At 38.1% G+C, this 21524-nt stretch overlaps 1 protein-coding gene across 9 annotated transcripts in view; it reads left to right on the forward strand.

Annotated features, from left to right (window-relative positions):
- mak (male germ cell-associated kinase) overlaps window positions 1-21524 on the forward strand; it is a 46645-nt gene that overhangs the window by 22341 nt on the left and 2780 nt on the right. For 5 of the 9 annotated variants that reach the window (XM_084399221.1, XM_084399217.1, XM_084399219.1 and 2 more), the window contains 5 exons: window positions 1954-2202; window positions 8145-8314; window positions 8611-8753; window positions 16676-16804; window positions 21184-21303. In XM_084399221.1, coding sequence (XP_084255347.1) covers window positions 1954-2202; window positions 8145-8314; window positions 8611-8753; window positions 16676-16804; window positions 21184-21303 — 811 coding nt within the window. Of the gene's footprint in view, window positions 1-1953; window positions 2203-8117; window positions 8315-8610; window positions 8754-16675; window positions 16805-21183; window positions 21304-21524 lie in introns of all 9 variants that reach the window. The other 4 variants (XM_084399216.1, XM_084399215.1, XM_084399218.1 and 1 more) reach the window with 1 other exon arrangement.

Genomic DNA, 21524 nt, shown 5'->3' on the forward strand with positions numbered 1-21524 from the left:
TTAAAATCGGCTTCGTTATTGTTTGTTGTTTTTGATCAATTTAACCTTAATAAATAAGGTTATGACACCAAAAACTTCTAGCCTAACCTCATAAATTTTGAATATTGTTAAAGCCAGTCAGTATTAAAATAATAACAAATTACAATATAATAATAATAATAATAGTATATTATGTGCAAAAATGGGTTAAAATCACATTACATTGTAACATTATAATCTAAAAACAAAATAATGATTTTATTTTTAAATTCACTAAACTAAAAATTAAAATAAATACAAACAAAAGCAAAAACTAATTAACCTACATTTGATTAGGTCTACCCCATTACAATAGTCACTTTACAGTTACTGCTATCATAAAAATACACTTACTTGTAGGTTTAAAATTCTACATACAGCACATTTATTGTTCAACAAAAAAATATTTTAGCAATATTTATATTTTAGTCAGAATTATTGTGCTCCTATTCTATTGTGCTCCGTCTGTTTTTCGCGCATGTGCGCGGCGGCGTTCACAGAAATCTGTGGAGTTTGGCGGAGATTCACTCCTGACCGCAAAAATATTTGCACGAGTTTCTAACATTTACAGATGAAGAATATATACCTGTGAAATGTAGGTTATGCACTGTGGAAAGCACAACATACAGTGGGGAGAACAAGTATTTGATACACTGCCGATTTTGCAGGTTTTCCCACTTACAAAGCATGTAGAGGTCTGTAATTTTTTTGTGTGCAAACCTGGTCAAGAACTACAGGAAACGTATGATCTCTGTATAATTGCAAACAAAGGTTTCTGTACCAAATATTAAGTTCTGCTTTTCTGATGTATCAAATACTTATGTCATGCAATAAAATGCAAATTAATTACTTAAAAATCATACAATGTGATTTTCTGGATTTTTGTTTTAGATTCCGTCACTCACAGTTGAAGAGTACCTATGATAAAAATTACAGACTTCTACATGCTTTGTAAGTGGGAAAACCTGCAAAATCGGCAGTGTATCAAATACTTGCTCTCCCCATTGTATCAAGCACATTACACAGCAGCGCAAGTATCTATCTGTCAGCACATCTATCTGTCAGAGGGTCTGACGGGGCAAGCCGCTTTAAACTAACGGTAAATGTTTAGTTTGTAGCGCGAGTACCAATCGGAGAGACGCGGGTACTTTAGTGTCTACGTGCGCTTGAATGTTGAAATAGGCGAGACTTAAAAACACGCAAATTATCAACTTCCGTGAAGATGCAGCACTGGCCCAATCGCGCATGTGACACTTCCGTTAACTGGCCCGAGTGTCTTTCATGCTGGCCCCGGGCCATCGGGCAGTCCTTATTGTTGAGCCCTGATGACATATGTATCGCTTTTATTCTGCCACCATGTTAGTTTACGCCACAGTTCAGAGAATCGGATCTGTAAACGTGGTTGTAAACAGTGAATAGTTGTGATATATGACAAGCACTGAGCGCATCCATCTCTGGATCAGCTCCAGCCAAAGCACGAAAGCACATTTTAATTTAGCAGTTGATCACGTGATGCACTGAATGTTCTAATCACACTGGTGTGATCGTTCGTGTCAAAGGATTAATGATGTCATGATTGTCTACTAATAATAGTATAATGCTTCTTTCCACAGTAAGCATCTCATTCTTTGCATCTTAAAATGGCAAATCAAATCTGTTACTTAGCTATGGCGGTAAACGGATGCCACTAGTATTAACTGTGGTCTGTACATCTGAAAAAAAAGTGTCACTGTTTAGATCCTTGTAATAATATGTAATGTATAAATATGTAAAGAGACTTGTGAGCAATGGAGGAAGGGGGGGGTTCATCAAACCAAACCTAACACAAACAGTCTTGAAAGGATTATTATTTTAATTTAGTTCAATTTAGACATTAACAAGCATCATTTTTGTATCTTTGTTTGTGTAAGTAATTGTTTCTAAACATCATTTCAGGCTCTCAGATACCCCTACTTCCAAGTGGGACAAGTTTTGGGTCCCCGTCCCATGACCCCTGATGTACGGAAGGCTCAGATAAAGACCGTCCTGCCCAGTGAACCCAGATCAGAGCTGCAGTGTGTCTCAGAAACAGTGCTGCCATCACAGACTAAAGGCCAAAGTAGAAACTCCCATCAGCCACTGCAGCAGATTCCTCTGCCTCAGTCTCTCTCTCAGACAGACTCTCTCGCTTCATACACACAAAAGGTACAAAACCTCCATATCAAATTTAAAGTCACCATGAAATCAAAATAGGCCATCCTTATTTTTTTTCATAGATATAAACACTAGATGTCGCCTTGTATACGGCAGTTCATTGGAACGAATGCGTCAATAGAGCCGCCATCTTGGAACAGGGGAGCCCCTCCTCTTTAATGCATCAGCGTCAATGTAGGCAAAGGTCTAACGGAAATAAAATCACCATAAATCGTCATGAATGCGATTTTCTAGTTTTTATGGTTCGTTCCAACGGTCAGTCATGTATTTATCATTGAGTCCAGAGGAAATTTAAGGTTTTGATATTAAGATAATTACTTCTTTTTCAAAATATAATGCATAGTGCTAGTAGGCCTACGTTTATTAGTCACATTCTTCCACTTGAGTAAACTTAGAATGAACTATTGCTATATAATACATATATAAATGAGCAAAACTTGGCCACTAAATATTTAATATTCAATTATTTTAATGATCACAATTAAATTTTTAATTTTATTAAATTGAACAAGCGCAACATTCAGCATTCAATCAAATATTCTAAAAGATGTTTTATTAAGAATAATGTTATTTCAACATAATATCTCGTTATTTCGACATAATATGTGTGCGTGCAACAAGCAAGAAGTGCATTTGTAAATCCGGTGACGCGTGCATTGATTTTTATTAATAAACTTCTGACAGTGTCGACTCGGCTGCAGAGATGAAGTTGACGATCGCCATCTCCGTAGTGAACGCGCCTAGAGAGAGAAATGCACATAATGGATTACATAATCAGAGAGTAGCCTAGCTTTTTTCTTTCGTTTTAAATTATTTCGTTTAAAGACTATTTAAGCTTTGTGTATTTGATGTATTTCTCTTGTCTGTGTGAGGCATAGGCTGAGTTTCGTTAAGTTAGGATGAGATGCGCTCCAGTTAACGTGCAATAAGTAAGTGACCGCGCGGACGCCTCCATGATTATATCAACAAGCAATTTGTTGATGAATAAAATTTATTAAAATTAAGATACAATTTATACAAAACGAAATTCACTTTAAAGAAAGGATTTAAACAGTTGACATTTTCACAAATTTCAGTGTCCTTCCACACCTCCATCCCCAGTTTGCAAGGAAAAGAAACAAGCCCTTGAGCCCACTGTCCTTGTGCAAAACGCACACATAGCCTACATAAGATTTGCGGAATTCTATGTATAATAATCATGGATGTACTGTTTGAAGATTGACAGGGAGAGGACCAGCATACTATTAGGACTGTACTTACAGGTTTTTTTTTTTTTTTTTTTTTTTCATTAAAAGGTTTGAGTACAATCGGTAAAAAATCAAAAGTTAGGAACAACACAGCAGCACATCACAGCCAAAAGTGGGTATTGAGGATCAACTCCTGCATATTGTACATTTTAAACACAAGAGTTATTTCAAATAATATCTAAAGAATATAGAGGACCAGCATACTATTAGGACTGTACTTACAGGTTTTTTTTTTTTTTTTTTTTTTCATTAAAAGGTTTGAGTACAATCGGTAAAAAATCAAAAGTTAGGAACAACACAGCACATCACAGCCAAAAGTGGGTATTGAGGATCAACTCCTGCATATTGTACATTTTAAACACAAGAGTTATTTCAAATAATATCTAAAGAATATAGAGGACCAGCATACTATTAGGACTGTACTTACAGGTTTTTTTTTTTTTTTTTTTTTTTCATTAAAAGGTTTGAGTACAATCGGTAAAAAATCAAAAGTTAGGAACAACACAGCACATCACAGCCAAAAGTGGGTATTGAGGATCAACTCCTGCATATTGTACATTTTAAACACAAGAGTTATTTCAAATAATATCTAAAGAATATTCACAGTTCATTAGCTGTGCGAGAATCACAGTTCATTTTCTTCCTTCAAGCAGAGAAATGTACACTGAACTTATAAAAAAACAACTTGACTACTACCATCCACAGAGTAAATCTAATCCCATGCTGTCTGGTTTAGATTTCGTTCGTGTGAACATCCATACGCAGCACAAAAGTCCGGTATCATCCATAAAATTGAAGTATAGGCGGAGATAGCAGCGTTACCTAGCTACTTCCTATGGCAAGACCCCTGTTCAAAGATGGCGGCGGTTTTGACGCATGTTTAGAACCCCAAGGCGACATCTAGTGTTTATATCTATGGTTTTACCCCAGCAGTTTTACCCCACGCATGCGCAGTTTCATCACAACAGTTTTACCCGCAGAGTCCGTTTACCGTTACATTAACCCATACAATTTGTATTATGCATTTCCTTAACATGTATTTGCTAATCAAACACTTTATATGAACAAACTACTAATCTATAAAACACAATCGGTCTTCCGACCTTTTACTATTGTGTTGATATGCGCGAGAGAGAGCAATACAGCGCTCGTGTTGTTTGAAGGCGGTGAGAGTGCGCGCGCGCGGCCGGGGCTCGCTCTCTCTCTGTTTGTTCTTCTTGCGCCCTGTCCACTGATCTAAATAATTAGTTGTCACGAGTCACGACGACTTATTTGTTCCCTCGTTTTAATAAATCGTGGACACGTTGAACTAATTCCCTCCCTCATTTTGATTTAACGAATTACAACGTGGCCAAAAACAGTTTGATACTATTAATTAGTGAATGCTAAAGACCTATTTTTGTGAATTGGTGAATATTCAGGTGAATTATTTCGTGGCCACGAATTAATAATGATTATTAAACTGTTTTTCTTACCTGTGAAGATAGCTCTTCAGTGAAGGCCGACTATTCTCGTACAGCTTACAGGGGGGTTGGTTGGTTGGTTGGTTTGGGGAAAATTGACACAGACGCTATCTATCTATCTCTATCTATCTATCTATCTCTATCTATCTATCTATCTATCTGTCACATAAATTGGTTGTCTGGGAGGGTAATGGTTTGTAAAAGTTAAAAAATGTTAACATAAGATATCTCTTTAAAAAAATAAATAAACATATTTAAATCTTTTTAAAATTGATTTTTGCAAATAACCTTTGTTAAATTTATAGAAGTATTTGTTAATATTAATGGACCAGAGCTTAAATAGTTTTATTTTTTAACTAACAACTAAAAAAAGATTTATAAATACTAACCAATATATATATACATTTTAAATGGGCTTTTTTTATGAGAAGTTTTTATTTCTATGATGCATTTATTGGAGAGAATAATCCTGTCAGACGCACCACTGCTGTGAACGCGCGTTCACGTAAACACAATTTAAACAATGTATTATTCAATACATTACTTCTATAATTATATATTAAGTTGCTCAAGCAAGTGGTAAAATATTTAACCATGTACTTATATTAAAATCTTTTGTATTTAAATTTTAATACAATAAATCTTGCATGTCACAAAGAACTTGTTTTTCCACCTCCACGGATAAGACGAGTGTTGTTCATTATGTCGCCTTGTTGAGGTAAATTGTAGTTTTCCTTGCTTTAACTCAGTCTTAAAGTGAAAAAAGTAGTAATTAATTAAATAAATTTATGGTGAGATTACTACATTTTATTTAATTAATCGCACTTATGGTGAAATTACTACATTTTCAGGTCAATCGGTGTTCATTTTGACCACGAAACATGCGCTGTCACTTTAATTCAGCGTTTGCAGCACAGCAGAAATAGACTCGGTGCAGAAACGATCTCTGCACTGCTGTATACGCACCGCAACTGGAACAGATCGATCATCGACGGACTGCATCCTCGTGCAGTGTGAAAGCTCTGTTAACATGGGTACGGAAAAAAAATACTCACCGCAAACGAAATATATGTGAAACGGGCGTTAGACTTGGAGCAGGAGAGCTACTCCGGCTGCTGCTCGCAGTAGAGCGAGTGTTGCCATCTTCAGTTCAGCGACACATTTCCAGCCGCGCGCTCTCTGTCCGCTAGTGCTCAACTGTATTTGTGTTTGTTTGTGTGTGAGTGTGCGCACTCATTGGGATAATTGTAAACACAGACAGAAAAGACATGCCATCGTGGAAATAAGATAAATAACATATTACTTAAGGGCCATTTAGGTTTTTTTTTTTATAAAATAACAAATTGTAATCTGTCGCTATAAAGAAAATCAAATCAAATTTACTTGACCTCCAAGGGGGGCGGGGGGAGCCGTTAGGAGGGCGGGGCGCCCCCCTTATATAATGGTAGGGGAAACACTGTACATACAGTGCCCTCCACAATTAATGGCACCCCTGGTAAATATGATCAAAACTGGCTGTAAAAAATAAATCTGCATCGTTTATCCTTTTGATCTTTCATTCAAAAAATTTGCAAAATTCTAACCTTTCATTTAAGTAAAAGAATTGAATGTGGGGGGGAAATCACATTATGAAATAAATGTTTTTCTCCAAAACACGTTGGCCACAATTATTGGCACCCTTTTATTAAATACTTTTTGCAATCTCCTTTTGACAAGGTACCAGCTCTGAGTCTTCCCCTATAATGCCTGATGAGTTTGGAGAACACCTGACAAGAGATCAGAGACCATTCCTCCATACAGAATCTCTCCAGATCCTTTAGATTCCCAGATCCATGTTTGTGCTTCTTCTCTTCAGTTCAGCCCACTCATCAGGTCAGGGGACTGGGACGGTCATGGCAGAAGCTTCATTTTGTGCTCCGCAACAAATTTTTGTGTTGATTTTGATGTTTGTTTTGGATCGTTGTCCTGATGGAAGATCCAACCACGGCCCATTATAAGATTTCTAGCAGAAGGCATCAGGTTTTGATTTTTTATCTGTTGATATTTGATAGAATCCACGATGCCATGTATCTGAACAAGAAGTCCAGGACCTCCAGCAGAAAAATATGCCCACAACATTAAAGATCCAACGGTATATTAAATTGTACACATGGGGTACTTTTTATCCTTGTGTTCACCAAACCCATCTAGTGTGTTTGCTGCCAAAAAGCTATTTTTTTAGTCTCATCTGACCACAGAACCCTGTGCCGTTTGAAGTTCCAGTCATGTCTGACAATTAAATTTGCTGGAGTTTGTTTCTGGAGGGGCGAGGAGGATTTTTCTTGAAACCCTCCCAAACAACATGTGGGGATGTAGGTGTTTTTTTTTTTTTTTTTTTTGGCTTTCTGACCCCAAGACTCAACTAATCTCTGCAATTCTCCATCTGTGATGCTTGAAGAGTCTTTGGCCACTCAAACTTTCATCCTCGCCGTGCATTAAGACAGTATAGACACACGTCCTCTTCCTGGCAGATTCGTAACATCTTTAGTTGATTGGAACTTCTTAATTATTGCCCTGATGGTCAAAATGGGGATTTTCAATTCTTTAGCTATTGTCTTACAGCCACTTTCTATTTTGTGATGGTCAACAATCTTTTGCTACGCATCAGAACTATATTCTGTGGTTTTACTCATTGTAATGGATGATTAAGGGGCCACAAATTTGGCCTTTGTGTTTCCTCATATTTAAACTCCTGTGAAACACGAAGTCATAGCTGGACAATTTCATGTTCCTAGTCCCCCTGGTGTGCTAAAAAAGGTAAATATTAATGGGAATATACTTCAGAGATATTTTACTCGTAAAAAAATTCTAGGGGTGCCAATAATTGTGGCCAATGTGTTTTGGAGAAAAACATTTATTTCATAATGTGATTTCCCCCCACTTTCAATTCTTTTACTTCAATGAAAGGTTAGAATTTTGCACATTTTTTGAATGAAAGATCAAAAGGATAAACGATGCAGATTTATTTTTTACAGCCAGTTTTGATCATATTTACCAGGGGTGCCATTAATTGTGGAGGGCACTGTGTATATATATATATATATATATATATATATATATATATATATATATATATATATATATAAAAAATTAAACTCTTAAAGATTTCCTGTAGTAGTTCTCGGTTGCATTTGAATACCCATATGAACATCAGCAGAATTATGCTTTGTTTTCCCAACATGAGGTGGTCGGGGGTGAGAACAGTTTGATTGGACTGAAGAACGGTCGTAGAAGGTGGGGACAGTCAAACATGAAACCATCAGACAGCTGGGATGAGTCTGACTGTTCTGATACCGCAGCTTCCCTCTCTAAAAAACCCAGCAAAGGCCTTGAGGAGGAGAAAACTACTCCACAGTATGATAGAAACTACTCCACAGCTACTGTATATTCAAAGATTAACATCACCAGTATTTACACTGATTTCATGTATAGCACATTTCAATGAGCACACTATTTTAAAACCTAGTATGCAGCCTTGCTCTCTACTGACCTACAAACGTGCCTATGAAACCTACAAATAATATCTAGTATAATGGCTGCTGACTAGGTTTTAGAACAGGGCTTTTATGTTTCTCTATTTCACTTTCAATTGCAATTATTCCATTTCAGATTTCACTCTTTCCTTTTTTTATGCTATGAAAACTTTGCAGGCCCAAGGACCAGAAACCCCTTTACACATTTAGCACTGTAACCAAGTTACCGAACACCAGCAGACTGAACCAGCCAGACTCCAGCCACCATGTCACCTCTTCAGCCAGACAACATTACCTGCGCCAGTCCAGATACCTGCCAGGTAAGGTCTCAGTTGGATTTAGTCACTTCATGTGTGGTGATTGATCTTTGGTGTATAAATTGCAGTGGTGCACAATACATCATATCATGAACAAGGTAAATGATAATCAATGCATATCAAACCCAAGCACAATGCAATTCCTGACACTTCTTTCCCTAAATTTTTCTTTTATTAATAATCCTGCCAGGCTGCACCTCGAAATGCACAGTCAATCTAGCCGCCATGTTATTTTGCGGTTCACGCACACACTGGCTATTACGGTAAGACCGTCAGAGAACTGATCTGAAAACAAGTGATATAACCGGAACGGGCATTGCGTCAGTTTCTCTGATGCTTATGGGGGAAACTCAGTTTTTCTCTGAATACTGAAGCCTGATTGGTTCACATCTGTGTACCTGCACAGACAAATTACTTTTCAGCCTACCTGTTTAAGTCGTGCTGAAAGCCATTTTTAGTCCGAATTTTTCGACTAAGGAGTGACAGTGTAAGGCCCGCCCAGTCGGCCCAATGACGGTTTCCAATAGAGCGGGTGAAGGATAACTGCGAGTTCGGTCTTTTCAGTATGGCAAAGTATTTCTAATTGATTAATGGTCATTTATAATAGTTTAGCTGTGCATTTGATTATTCTAATTAACTCTAATTAACTCTTTAATGAATTTACACTCGTTCATTCGGATTCCTATAACACTTTGAGTCTCACACCAGCCGGGTATACAAATCTCATAATCACAAACTCGTCAGTCTTGGTCAATCGATATAGGCGGCGGCCAATATTCTAGGCGGCCGTGCTCTACTTGCTCATTCTAGAACATATTATTGGTAATGGTAACTTTGTATAATCATGCCGTGGTTTCTGACGTACACTTAGGCCACATCCACACGAACCCAGAGCTTTTCCTATCCGATCTTTTTTTTTTCTAGAAAAAATTCCGTAAACATGGCGCCGTCTCAAGAAATATATGCGTACACATTAAACCACTGAAACCGACTCAAAACGATGTAGTATACATGCCAGACCAGTATGTGGCGCTGTAATTCTGCCACAGATATACACTAAAAACAGAGAAGAAGACTTGGAGCATGTGCATAAACCTTGCGCGCTGTATACATAGTTCCCACATGACGTCACAACATACAGGCATTTGCCGACCCGCCGCCATTTCTGAGGGCAGAACACAACATTCTTACAATGCAGAACAATAGTAGAAGCTGAAACGGAAATTTTGTGATTAAAAAGTAAAAATGGTCATCTCCTGCTGGGTCAATGGATGTTCCAATCGTGCCGGAGGTTCAGTTAAATTTAGTTTTTTAGCATTTGCCGACCCGGCGCCATTTCTGTGGGCAGAACAATAGTAGAAGAAGCTGAAGCGAGTTAATTTCGTGATAAAAAGTGAAAATGGTGATCTCCTGCTGGGTCAATGGATGTTTAAATCGTGTCGGAGGTTCAGTTAAATTTGGATTTTACAGTATACCCGTCATTAGACTTCGTGAATGTGAGAAGACTAAGCTTTTGTCAGAACAACGACGGAGGTTATGGCTGGCGAGGATAAACAGGAAAGAAACTCCCTCAAAACACGCAAGAATTTGTTGTTTTTTATTGCGAGTGTATACAAATATAAGTTAACACTTTGCAGTTTGAATTATGTCCTGTATGAACAAAATGACGAGATATTAAAAACATACAAAAACAACATTGTTTCCACTGTTCGATCGCGCCCGCGACTCTCTCACTCTCACACACACACACTCACACACACACATTCCAGCACGGCAATCTCAGATTATGTCCCTAAAGAACCCGCGTATAAAGTAGTTCCGCATTACATTAATTAATTTGCACGCGAGTTTTAGTTATTTTCATACCGTGTATATTCATATTCATGCACACATTTCCAGGCTCGGAATTGCTCACATGTATTAAAACTCCTAGCCAATACCAGATAATGATACACATGATAATACTGTATCTGAGGCAAAGCTGCATAATCAGTGCTCAGTGCTTCCTTTGTTAGCGCATACGGATCCACACCATTTATGACTGAAATGTTCGCATTGCACCTCTCTCTGTCTTGTGTTAATAGAGTCTCTTTATAATCTCTGTCACTTTGTCTCTTCATGATTTTCGTAACATTATAAATGGAAAGAAATATTCGAAATTTGCTTGTAAAACTCATAGACAGTATGGTAAAACATTGTAAACACAGCAGCTTTTGCCCTCAAAGATGGCTTCTCCGGGGAGGTCACGTGACATTAATTGGCCTGTGGGAACTATGTATACAATAATACGCTCAGTAACTTCTTCAATTAATTCATTTTTTTTTACCAAGAACTTTACTGAACAATATAAACAACCATAAATGGCCTGGTACAAAATATGAAATGTCTTAATCAGACAACAGACAAGCATCATAGCATAAAAAAATATATATAAATAAAGAAGTAAAATAAAGAAATAAAATAAAAATACATTCAAGTAAACAGAGATGGGCAGTATTTTAATTACATGTATTTGAAATGCGTATTTAATTACTTTTGAGTATTTTGTAATTTGTATTTTCCTTAACAAAAATAAATGAAATGTAATTTGTAATTAAATACTTTGAGACACTGTAATTTATATTTAAAATACTAAAATACTTTTTTAAATATATCATTTTATTTCGCATATATTAACTTTCATCACCAGGCTTAAAGGGTTAGTTCACCCAAAAATGACATTTTTCCCATGATTTACTCACCCTGAAGCCATGCTAGGTGTATATGACTTTCTTCTTTCAGACGAATACAATCAGAGTTATATTAAAAATGTCCTGGCTCTTCCAAGCTTTATAATGGCAGTGAATGGCCGTTTAAGTTTTGAAGTCCATCAAAGCATATCTATCCATCATAAAAGTGCATCTGTCCATCATTAAAGTGCATCTGTCCATCATAAAAGTGCATCTATCCATCATAAAAGTGCTCCACAGGCTCTGGGGGGTTAATAAAGGCCTTTTGAAGCGAAGCGATGCGTTCGTGTAAGAAAAATATCCATATTTAAAAATTTAACGACTAAAATAACTAGCTTCCGGCAGACGGCTGTACACAATGATGGATAGATGCACTTTTATGATGGATAGATGCACTTTAATGATGGATAGAGGCACTTTTATGATGGATAAATGCACTTTTATGATGGATAGATGCACTTTTATGATGGATGGACGCACTTTTATGATGGATAGATGCACTTTTATGATGGATAGAGGCACTTTGATGAACTTAAAAATATATACCCATTGACTGTCATTATAAAGCTTGGAAGAGCCAGGACATTTTTTTTAATATAACTCTGATTGTATTCTTCTGAAAGAAGAAAGTCATATACACCTAGGATGACGTCAGGGTGAGTAAATCATGGGCTAATTTTCATTTTTGGGTGAACTATACCTAGGACTAGGGCTGCACGATATTGGAAAAAAATTACATTGCGATATTTTTTTTCCCAACGATACATATCGCGATATTGCAAGCCATCAATCCAGGCTAAAGTCAATAATTCCCATTCCATGTTATTAATAATTTCACTAATAAGCAAGCTTCATTACAAGTAAAAAAAAAGGCCACTTAATATTTTATTCCAGAAACATATTTCTCTCAGAATTCGGTGAACGTTCTTCACAGGACCTAACGTTCTTCAGGTTCTAGGACCCGAAAAATTATGTTTTCTGTGCTGATTCAGTGACGCGTTCATGTAAACGGCACCTATAACCAGCAAAAGTAATGATTAATAATATGTAAAATATTGCGATGTGACATTTTAATTGTTTATTAATAAACAAGTGTTTTCTGTAAAGATTAAGTTGACAATACTGACTCGCGATCTTCGCAGCAGTGATCGGGAGAAATGCACTTTTCATACAGATTAGGCTATTATTATTATTTTTTTAATTGTTCTGTTTAAAAGTAGAGATTTCTGTAGATAATAGTAATATTTCTATTTTATTATTATTATTATTATTATTATTATTATTAGGTGTGTGAGGCGAGTAGGCTACCTTTTATGCTGAGTTGCGGTTCATGGATGATAGCTTATAATCTCCAGTTCAGGCGCTGGCTGCTATAGGCTATTTAATATTTATTTATTAAATCCAGGAAATTGGATAATGAAATACTGATTAAAATTAAGATACAATTAATACGAAACGAAATTCGTTTTAAAGAAAGGCTTTGTGCTTTCTGTTTGAGGTATCTGTGAAAGTTTTAAAGCAGTCTTTTACTGCCGCTTTCATAACGGTCGCGTCCTTAATAACATTGTTTTTTCCTCATAAATGCGAACACGAAAAATAAACGACTTTAAAAAAAAAAAAACATCCACAACTTTATAACACTCCAGCAAAGTAGCCTACCTCTTTTTGGTCAACATCCTCCTTTTTGTAGACGAAATAGGCTAGTCCCAAATAGCTGATTTTGACTTTTTTGCGGCGGATCCTCTTCGTAGCGCATTTTTAGCTAGGATTGCCAGTGAATGTTGGCTGTGAGCGGTGAGCTGCGGCACAGCGAACCAATCACTGTGCAGGCACGCGGAACGCGTATGTCACCCCAGCAAAAAGCCATACAACAATCTCGTGTTTACTGTGTGCTACTAACGTTACCCTTCACATCGCATGTTCCGGCGATGTGACTATCGCTCATTCGCACATCGCGATGTCGATGTTAAAACAGAATATCGTTCAGCCCTACCTAGGACCATAGACATAAAATACAAATAGGACTACCAAATTGTCTATCACAGTTTTTGGCAAGTAAATCACGTGATGTGACACATCCTATTGACCCTGTTCACATTTCTGGGTTTCTCAGAAGTGGAAGGCGTCATAGTTGGGTAAACTTCTATAGCAGTGAATGAAAGACTACATTAAATATATTTTTTATTTGCTCAAATAGCAAAAGAAAAACGCCACAACAACTCTTTCACAACTTTCAAAAAGAGTAAAAAAATAGATAATGGCAGTCGGAAGAGAGAAAGTTGTCAACTTTGTCACAGCCGCGCTATTAGAAACACCCTCACAGCAGTGTTAACTAGGTTTTGAGTAATATAATACAAATATAGAGTTATATGCGTAATTATCTTTTATTATGACAGTATGTGGCAACATGTACGTTAAAAGCGCCATCATGTGCCAATAGCCTGCCAATCGATTGGGAAGCACGACTTAGTCGTTAAGTTCCTCAGGAGGGCTAGGAGGCTGAATGACCTTTCCACAGTCCTTAGAGGCTGCTCCCTTTGAGCCGCTCGAGTCAATTAACCTCCGGTCTCTCTCGCTTAAGACTGCCCTCTTGCTGGCTCAAGCGTCAGTCAAGTGAGTTATAGACTTGCAGGCTCTGTATGTGGATCCTCCCTGCCTCGAATTTGGCCCTAACAACAGCAAAGTGGTCCTTAGGCCAAGGAAAGTCTACGTGCCAAAAGTGCCTGTCTCATCTTCTGTGCAAACATACTGCGCCGCCTTAAAGGAACACTCCACCGTTTTTTGAAATAGGGCTTATTCACATTCTTTCATACACTTAGATAGGTGGGTAAATGCATTTTTGTCTCAGTGCATGCATTGTTTTAGTTTGACAGTGTCGGCGCTAGCTTAGCTTAGCACAATAAATGGAATCCTTTGTTGCCAGCTAGCATGTCCTGAGTAAAAGTTATATATAAAAAAAACAAAAAAAAAACACGTAATTACTTCTTGTGGCCTGCGTATTCACAACGAGTACAAATAACGATGCAGATTAACACTAGGTGATTTCTTAGGCAGATCTTGACTTGGGACTATATTATGGGGAAGCACAGGCGAAGCACGGCTACTTAGGCGAAGCACTGCTACTTGGGCGCAGAGATATCACGCAACACATGAAATCCCACGACTTCCGTCAACATACCGGTGTGAATAGTAGCTGCCTGGCTATTTTCCCAACAGTACATGATTGGCGATGAACATGGCTGATTTTGTGTGAGCCAGAACCATACCTATATACAAGAGTTTACAGAAAATTAGTGGAAATAGAACGACAGGAGGAGGTTGCGATCGCTCAACAGCCCGAGGACGTGAGGATGAGAGCCAACACGAACTGGTGGTGTGAATGTGGGGGAATATGCCGACTGAAATAGAGTGTCTGTGCTGTGGCGAGTGGGACAAGTTTCTGCCATCGATAACCAGGCTCAACATGTCAGATCAAGATGAGCGTGCCCGCAGTTGTGTCACAGCTACCGCGGATTTCATGGCGTTGATTCATCCGGCAGTACTCAATTTTTTTTTTCGGTGTGATAAAGTGAACTGGAAAAAAACGCCCCACGCCGAATAGACCAAATGGACAGCTGTCCACAGAGTAAGTGATTATTTTAAACATGACACATGTATAGTAAACTGCTTGTAGCCTTCTCCTCTCTAGTAGTTATACTAAAACTCCTGAGTCAAAAGAACCAGGCTAACTCGGTGAGAGAAATATAGCTAACTTAGCCCTCAGTCATTTCATTTTACAGGTAACGATAACAGCGATTTTTATTTTAGTTTGGTTGTTCATGCTAAACAGGTTGAATTCAACATGAGGTTATACTAGAGGAGGCTAACGTTATTTGAACCGTAGTCTATATACAGCTTCTCAGCATCTATCTTATAACCGAATAAAGACACAGATTAACATAAGGAAGAGTAATAAAAGACAACTTACATGTGCACTTTGTTCTGCCTGTGCTTTGAAAATAGATGGGATGGGACAGCCGTATGTTTCAGACGTAGTACCGTCTTTCTGGGCCCATATTCAATTTTTTCAAAGTAACTTAGTCCTCCGGTGCAAAATGCTCTTTGCAAACACGATACTGTTTGATTTTGTAGAGAGGCGTTGAAGTACAGATCTCCAGAGCAGCTAGCCATTTATTTCTCAGTTCCACATTCGATGGAATTCTGTGAAACATTACATTCGTGTATGTCCTTTGCTTGTTCTCACAACCTTTTGCTACGCAGATAATTACCATGTTTGCTGTAACTGTAGCTGTAACTTCTCAAAATAAACAATGCAAAAGCGAAGACATTCGGTGCAGGTCACGCGTGTTGTTCTTCTGTGTTTTGACTCGTTGCACACCGGTATGTTGACAGAAGTCGTGGGATTTCATGTGTTGCGTGATATCTCTGCGCCCAAGTAGCAGTGCTTCGCCTAAGTAGCCGTGCTTCGCCTGTGCTTCCCCATAATATAGTCTCAAGTCAATATCTGCCTAAGAAATCACCTAGTGTTAATCTGCATCGCTATTTGTACTCGTTGTGAATACGCAGGCCACAAGAAGTAATTACGTGGGTTTTTTAAAACTTTTTTTAGCACTTTTACTCAGGACATGCTAGCTGGCAACAAAGGATTCCATTCATTGTGCTAAGCTAAGCTAGCGCCGACCCTGTCAAACTAAAACAATGCATGCACTGAGACAAAAATGCATTTACCCACCTATCTAAATGTATGAAAGAATATGAATAAGCCCTATTTCAAAAAACGGTGGAGTGTTCCTTTAAATCAATTATCGACTTTTACGTACGCCAGATGACCCGTAAATGCGGGTTTCCATTTCCAAAAACTGTTTCCATTGCAGTTTTGCTAAATATTTCTTTTTCTAATTGCCTGTAAAACCACCTCATGCGAGTGTAAAAACTGTTTTTGCGAAATTGATGTGTTTCCATTGGGCGTATTTTTGATTCTCAATTTCAATTTGTGCAATTTGAAGGGTAATGGAAATGCAGCTACTGCTAATGATTTATGAGTTTTAAAAAAAGAGGAGTGGGTGGATTTTTACCATTATAGGGTGGTTGTGTGCCGACACATTTATGTTCAAACACCATGTAAAAGTGAATTTTGCATAATAGGTCCCCTTTGAATAAGTCACAGTTTGTACTCGTTGATTCTGTCAATCCTAGGGTTAATAAGCAAGAACACACCATCTCTGAGCAACAAGGAGTCTCAACAAGACTTGTGGGACACCTCAGCTCTGATGAACAAACCTCTCGCACCCATTGGAGGAGCTCCAATGTCCAGAATCAGCCCAGGTGAGCACACAGTCACACACCTACAGTGGGGAGAAGTTTTTGATACACTGCCGATTTTGCAGGTTTTCCTACTTACAAAGCATGTAGAGGTCTGTAATTTTTATCATAGGTACACGTCAACTGTGAGAGACGGAATCTAAAACAAAAATCCAGAAAATCACATTGTATGATTTTTAAATAATTCATTTGCATTTTATTGCATGACATAAGTATTTGATCACCTACCAACCAGTAAGAATTCCGGCTCTCACATACATAGGCGAGCAGCTTGGTGAGAAGGCCACAACTGTTGGCGCAATTATTAGAAAATGGAAGAAGTTCAAGATGATGGTCAATCTCCCTCGGTCTGGGGCACCATGCAAGATCTCACCTCGTGGGGCATCAATGATCATGAGGAAGGTGAGGGATCAGCCCAGAACTACACGGCAGGACCTGGTCAATTACCTGAAGAGAGCTGGGACCACAGTCTCAAAGAAAACCATTAGTAACACACTACGCCGCAATGGATTAAAATCCTGCAGCGCACGCAAGGTCCCCCTGCTCAAGCCAGCGCATGTCCAGGCCCGTCTGAAGTTTGCCAATGACCAAGGAATGGGAGGAGGTCATGTGGTCTGATGAGACAAAAATATAGCTTTTTGGTCTAATCTCCACTCGCCGTGTTTGGAGGAAGAAGAAGGATGAGTACAACCCCAAGAACATCATCCCAACCGTGAAGCATGGAGGTGGAAACATCATTCTTTGGGGATGCTTTTCTGCAAAGGGGACAGGACGACTGCACCGTATTGAGGGGAGGATGGATGGGGCCATGTATCGCGAGATCTTGGCCAACAACCTCCTTCCCTCAGTAAGAGCATTGAAGATGGGTCGTGGCTGGGTCTTCCAGCATGACAACGACCTGAAACACATAGCCAGGGCTACTAAGGAGTGTCTCCGTAAGAAGCATCTCAAGGTCCTGGAGTGGCCTAGCCAGTCTCCAGACCTGAACCCAATAGAAAATTTTTGGAGGGAGCTGAAAGTCCATATTGCCCAGCGACAGCCCCGAAACCTGAAGGATCTGGAGAAGGTCTGTATGGAGGAGTGGGCCAAAATCCCTGCTGCAGTGTGTGCAAACCTGGTCAAGAACTACAGGAAACGTATGATCTCTGTAATTGCAAACAAAGGTTTCTGTACCAAATATTAAGTTCTGCTTTTCTGATGTATCAAATACTTATGTCATGCAATAAAATGCAAATTAATTACTTAAAAATCATACAATATGATTTTCTGGATTTTTGTTTTAGATTCCGTCACTCACAGTTGAAGTGTACCTATGATCAAAATGACAGACTTCTACATGCTTTGTAAGTGGGAAAACCTGCAAAATCAGCAGTGTATCAAATACTTGTTTTCCCCACTGTATATCTATTATCATACGTGAATTAAAGCTGAGACTTCAACAATACGCAATACACAATTCATTTGCATTCATCCAAGACATAGTGCTTGAGGTCTTTTACCCTAGAATGCATGAACCAAACAACCTAAACAAATGCATAAATTGGGTCAAAATGAACTACTGTATTCATTGGTTTTCTTAAAATGAATCAATTTCTTGTTAATGAAATAATAAAAATAATTGATGATACACAAATGTTTGAATTTATCCGATGTCATCTTATTATTTGTTCAATGAAATATGACATTTATTCTTTTTTAAATGCAGTTGTACTTTTTTAACACATTTTTTTCTAATTTAGAACTACTGTAAATTATGCTGAATGAATAAATATGGGACATTTGACAACCTTTATGCAACCTTGGGGTAGTGATACAAATATGAAATTGATGAGTAAAACACTGAAGAAACAAATGTTATTTTAACATAGTTTTAAAACCATGAGTCAATTTAACCTCCTTTATCCATTCTGTGATAAGTAAATGAGGCATTGTAGCAACCAATTTGTTTAAAACTCCCTTATCTCTTAGCTTAGTAGTTTGAGCCTAGTATTTGTCTTGCTTATTTGCCTAACTTATTTGCCTAATGTAAGGACCCCACATTACTGACCGAGGGCCCTATTTTAACGATCTGAAACGCAAGTATTAAACATGAAACGCAAGTAACTTTGTGGGCGGATCTCGGGCACTGTTGCTATTATACCGGCGGGATAAATGACTCTTCCGCCCGCCGCAAATCTGAAATGTGTTGGTCTGAAGTAGCTACATTACTCATAGATGTGGTTTGAGCGTAACGTGAAATAAACCAATCAGAGCATCATCTCACATTCCCTTTAAGAGCAGGCATGTTTGTTCCATGGCGGATTGCTATTATAATGGCGGATTTGCCAGGTGCACACCAGGAGCAGTTCACAGCCGAGGAGACCAACATTCTCGTCAGGAAAGACAGAAAAGTGACATTGTATGGGGATGGGAGAAACCCACCCAAATTAGCTTCAGTTAAACAGGTGTATAATAATTTTGGTAAATGTGTAAGCTAGATTTATGCCTATTTTTTTCACATCTTCATGGACACCACAATGATTTCCCTCATGTGGAATATTTTTCCTTGTAATTATGTATGGTTTGCAAAAATGGCAACTGCTGCATCTGTGTAGATGAGAGAAGCAAAGTGTTTGCGCGTTGTGCACACGCTACATTATGGCCAAGCATGCGCCCTTAAAATAGCATCTGAACGCGCCACTGAAAACGCGCCACTGACTTTAGACTAGGTTTTTCCTGGTCTGTGGCGGAATTGTTTTCTGGAACTGCAAAATACCACCAGGGAACGTTTGCGCCGGAACACGCCTCCTCTTTTCGCTGAATCGCCCCCGGGAGCGCAAGTTCATTCCCTAATTTACCGACGTGTGTCTGTGGAGGGAAAAGTCTGCTGTGCATCGGGTGCAAAATAGGAATGATACATGCGTCGGTGTACAAAGTCAATTGCGCTAGATAGGGTGCAAGATAGGGCCCCAAGTGTTCATTCAGTCATATTCTTAACTTTCCCACCTGATCTCACTACTTCAGTGTTGTGCATCATTCAGAACTAAATTGACAATGCCTTTTAAATTCAAATCAAAGAGGATGCAGAATTATAATTCCAAAAAAAATAAATAACATTTCTGTTTTATGCATTACCCATCAAACACACAGCATATTATTAGAAAAAAGATACCTATACAAATAAAGAAATACCTATACAAATGACGTGGTAGACATTTGGTGATGTCATATGGCAACATCGGTTTCATGGCTGTATAATTGTTTTGACAGAATAGGACTTTAAAGAATTGTTAAAGCATTTGAGAAACAATATTCTACATATCAGGGTATAATGGGCTTAATTGGTTAACATTAGGAATATAATTATTTATGTTTTGTAACAAAACTTTTCAATGGATAATAAAATTATTTTGTTGTGTGACTGTTTTGAATTTCTTTGAATTGCAATTAATTTTTAACCTTCCATTTTCAAATTCAGTAGCCAGATCACTTTCATTTAAATATTTTGAATTGACATGATGCCAAATCTAAAATTCAGAATTTTGCCCAAACCGGCTTCATGTAATTCTAATTCTTGTCTACTTTTACTGTAATACTGTCCATCGTTTCTCCCTGCATGGATTCAGAGGAAAGCAGCAGTAAAGCCACAGATAACGCTAAAGAAAGGACACTAGAGCAAAATGTACAGGTCAATGTTGCTGATATAGCAACAGTGCTGTTCTGCTTTCCCCCACATCATGGATTTTGGCCTGTGGTGTAAATGCCTGGAAGACATTTTTAAGAAAAATCGCCAGTCATTTAAGAAATTGATTACTTAAAGTCCCCCTGTAGTCAATAATTTAATCCCTTAAAACTCATCTTTGATCACCAAAATTACATATTTAAATGTTTTTTCCTTAAAAAAAATAAAGTATTCATGCCTTAAAATAGCTTGAATGTAACTCTACACCCTTGCCTCATTTAGTATACACGGTTCTATGAATATGCAAATTAGCCCCACCTCCACTCACTCACACCAGCTCAGAGATCCACTCTTGATAATCACACGTTTATGTGATTGGTTACAAGGTTGTTTGTGATGTCAGAAACACCAGAGATTTCAAACCGTGTTTTGAGACTGTCTTTGGTTCAGTACAGTTTTAAAGACAAAATACTCAATGGTGTTGACTTATGAATTTGCACATGGTTTGTCTTAAAGCACATTAAAAACACCACACGGATATAAAAACATTAAAAGCTTGATTTTCACCACAGGGGGACTTTAATACTGACATTTGGTAGAATGAGTAAATTTAACATCTCTTAAGTGGATATATTTTGCAAAATTATAGAGAATCAAGGCCTTGTTTGTTTAGCTGGTTGTGCTCTCTTTCTTGACTCTAAGTTGTGGCCTCTGCTCACAGGACACTTTGTAACCACCACATACAATCTCTCTGGAGGATACATGCCTTCTTTCCAGAAGAAGGAAGTGGGATCCGTAGGACAAAGGATTCAGCTCGCCCCTCTCGGACACCAGCATGCACGTAAGAGTTCAGTTTTACAATTCAATATCTAATAGTCTACTTCTCTCTGCTTCTAGTTTTGACTTTCTGTGTTTGTTAAAGGGAAGGTTCACCCAAAAATTAAAATTAGCCCATGATTTACTCACCCTCAAGTCATCCTAGGTGTATATGACATTCTTTTTTTCAGATGAATACAATCGGAGTTATATTAAATTTTTTAGCGCAATTTTCCACCGGACAAA

The sequence above is a fragment of the Rutilus rutilus genome (genome assembly GCF_951802725.1).
Source record: "Rutilus rutilus genome assembly, chromosome: 24".
Classification (NCBI taxonomy): domain Eukaryota; kingdom Metazoa; phylum Chordata; class Actinopteri; order Cypriniformes; family Leuciscidae; genus Rutilus; species Rutilus rutilus.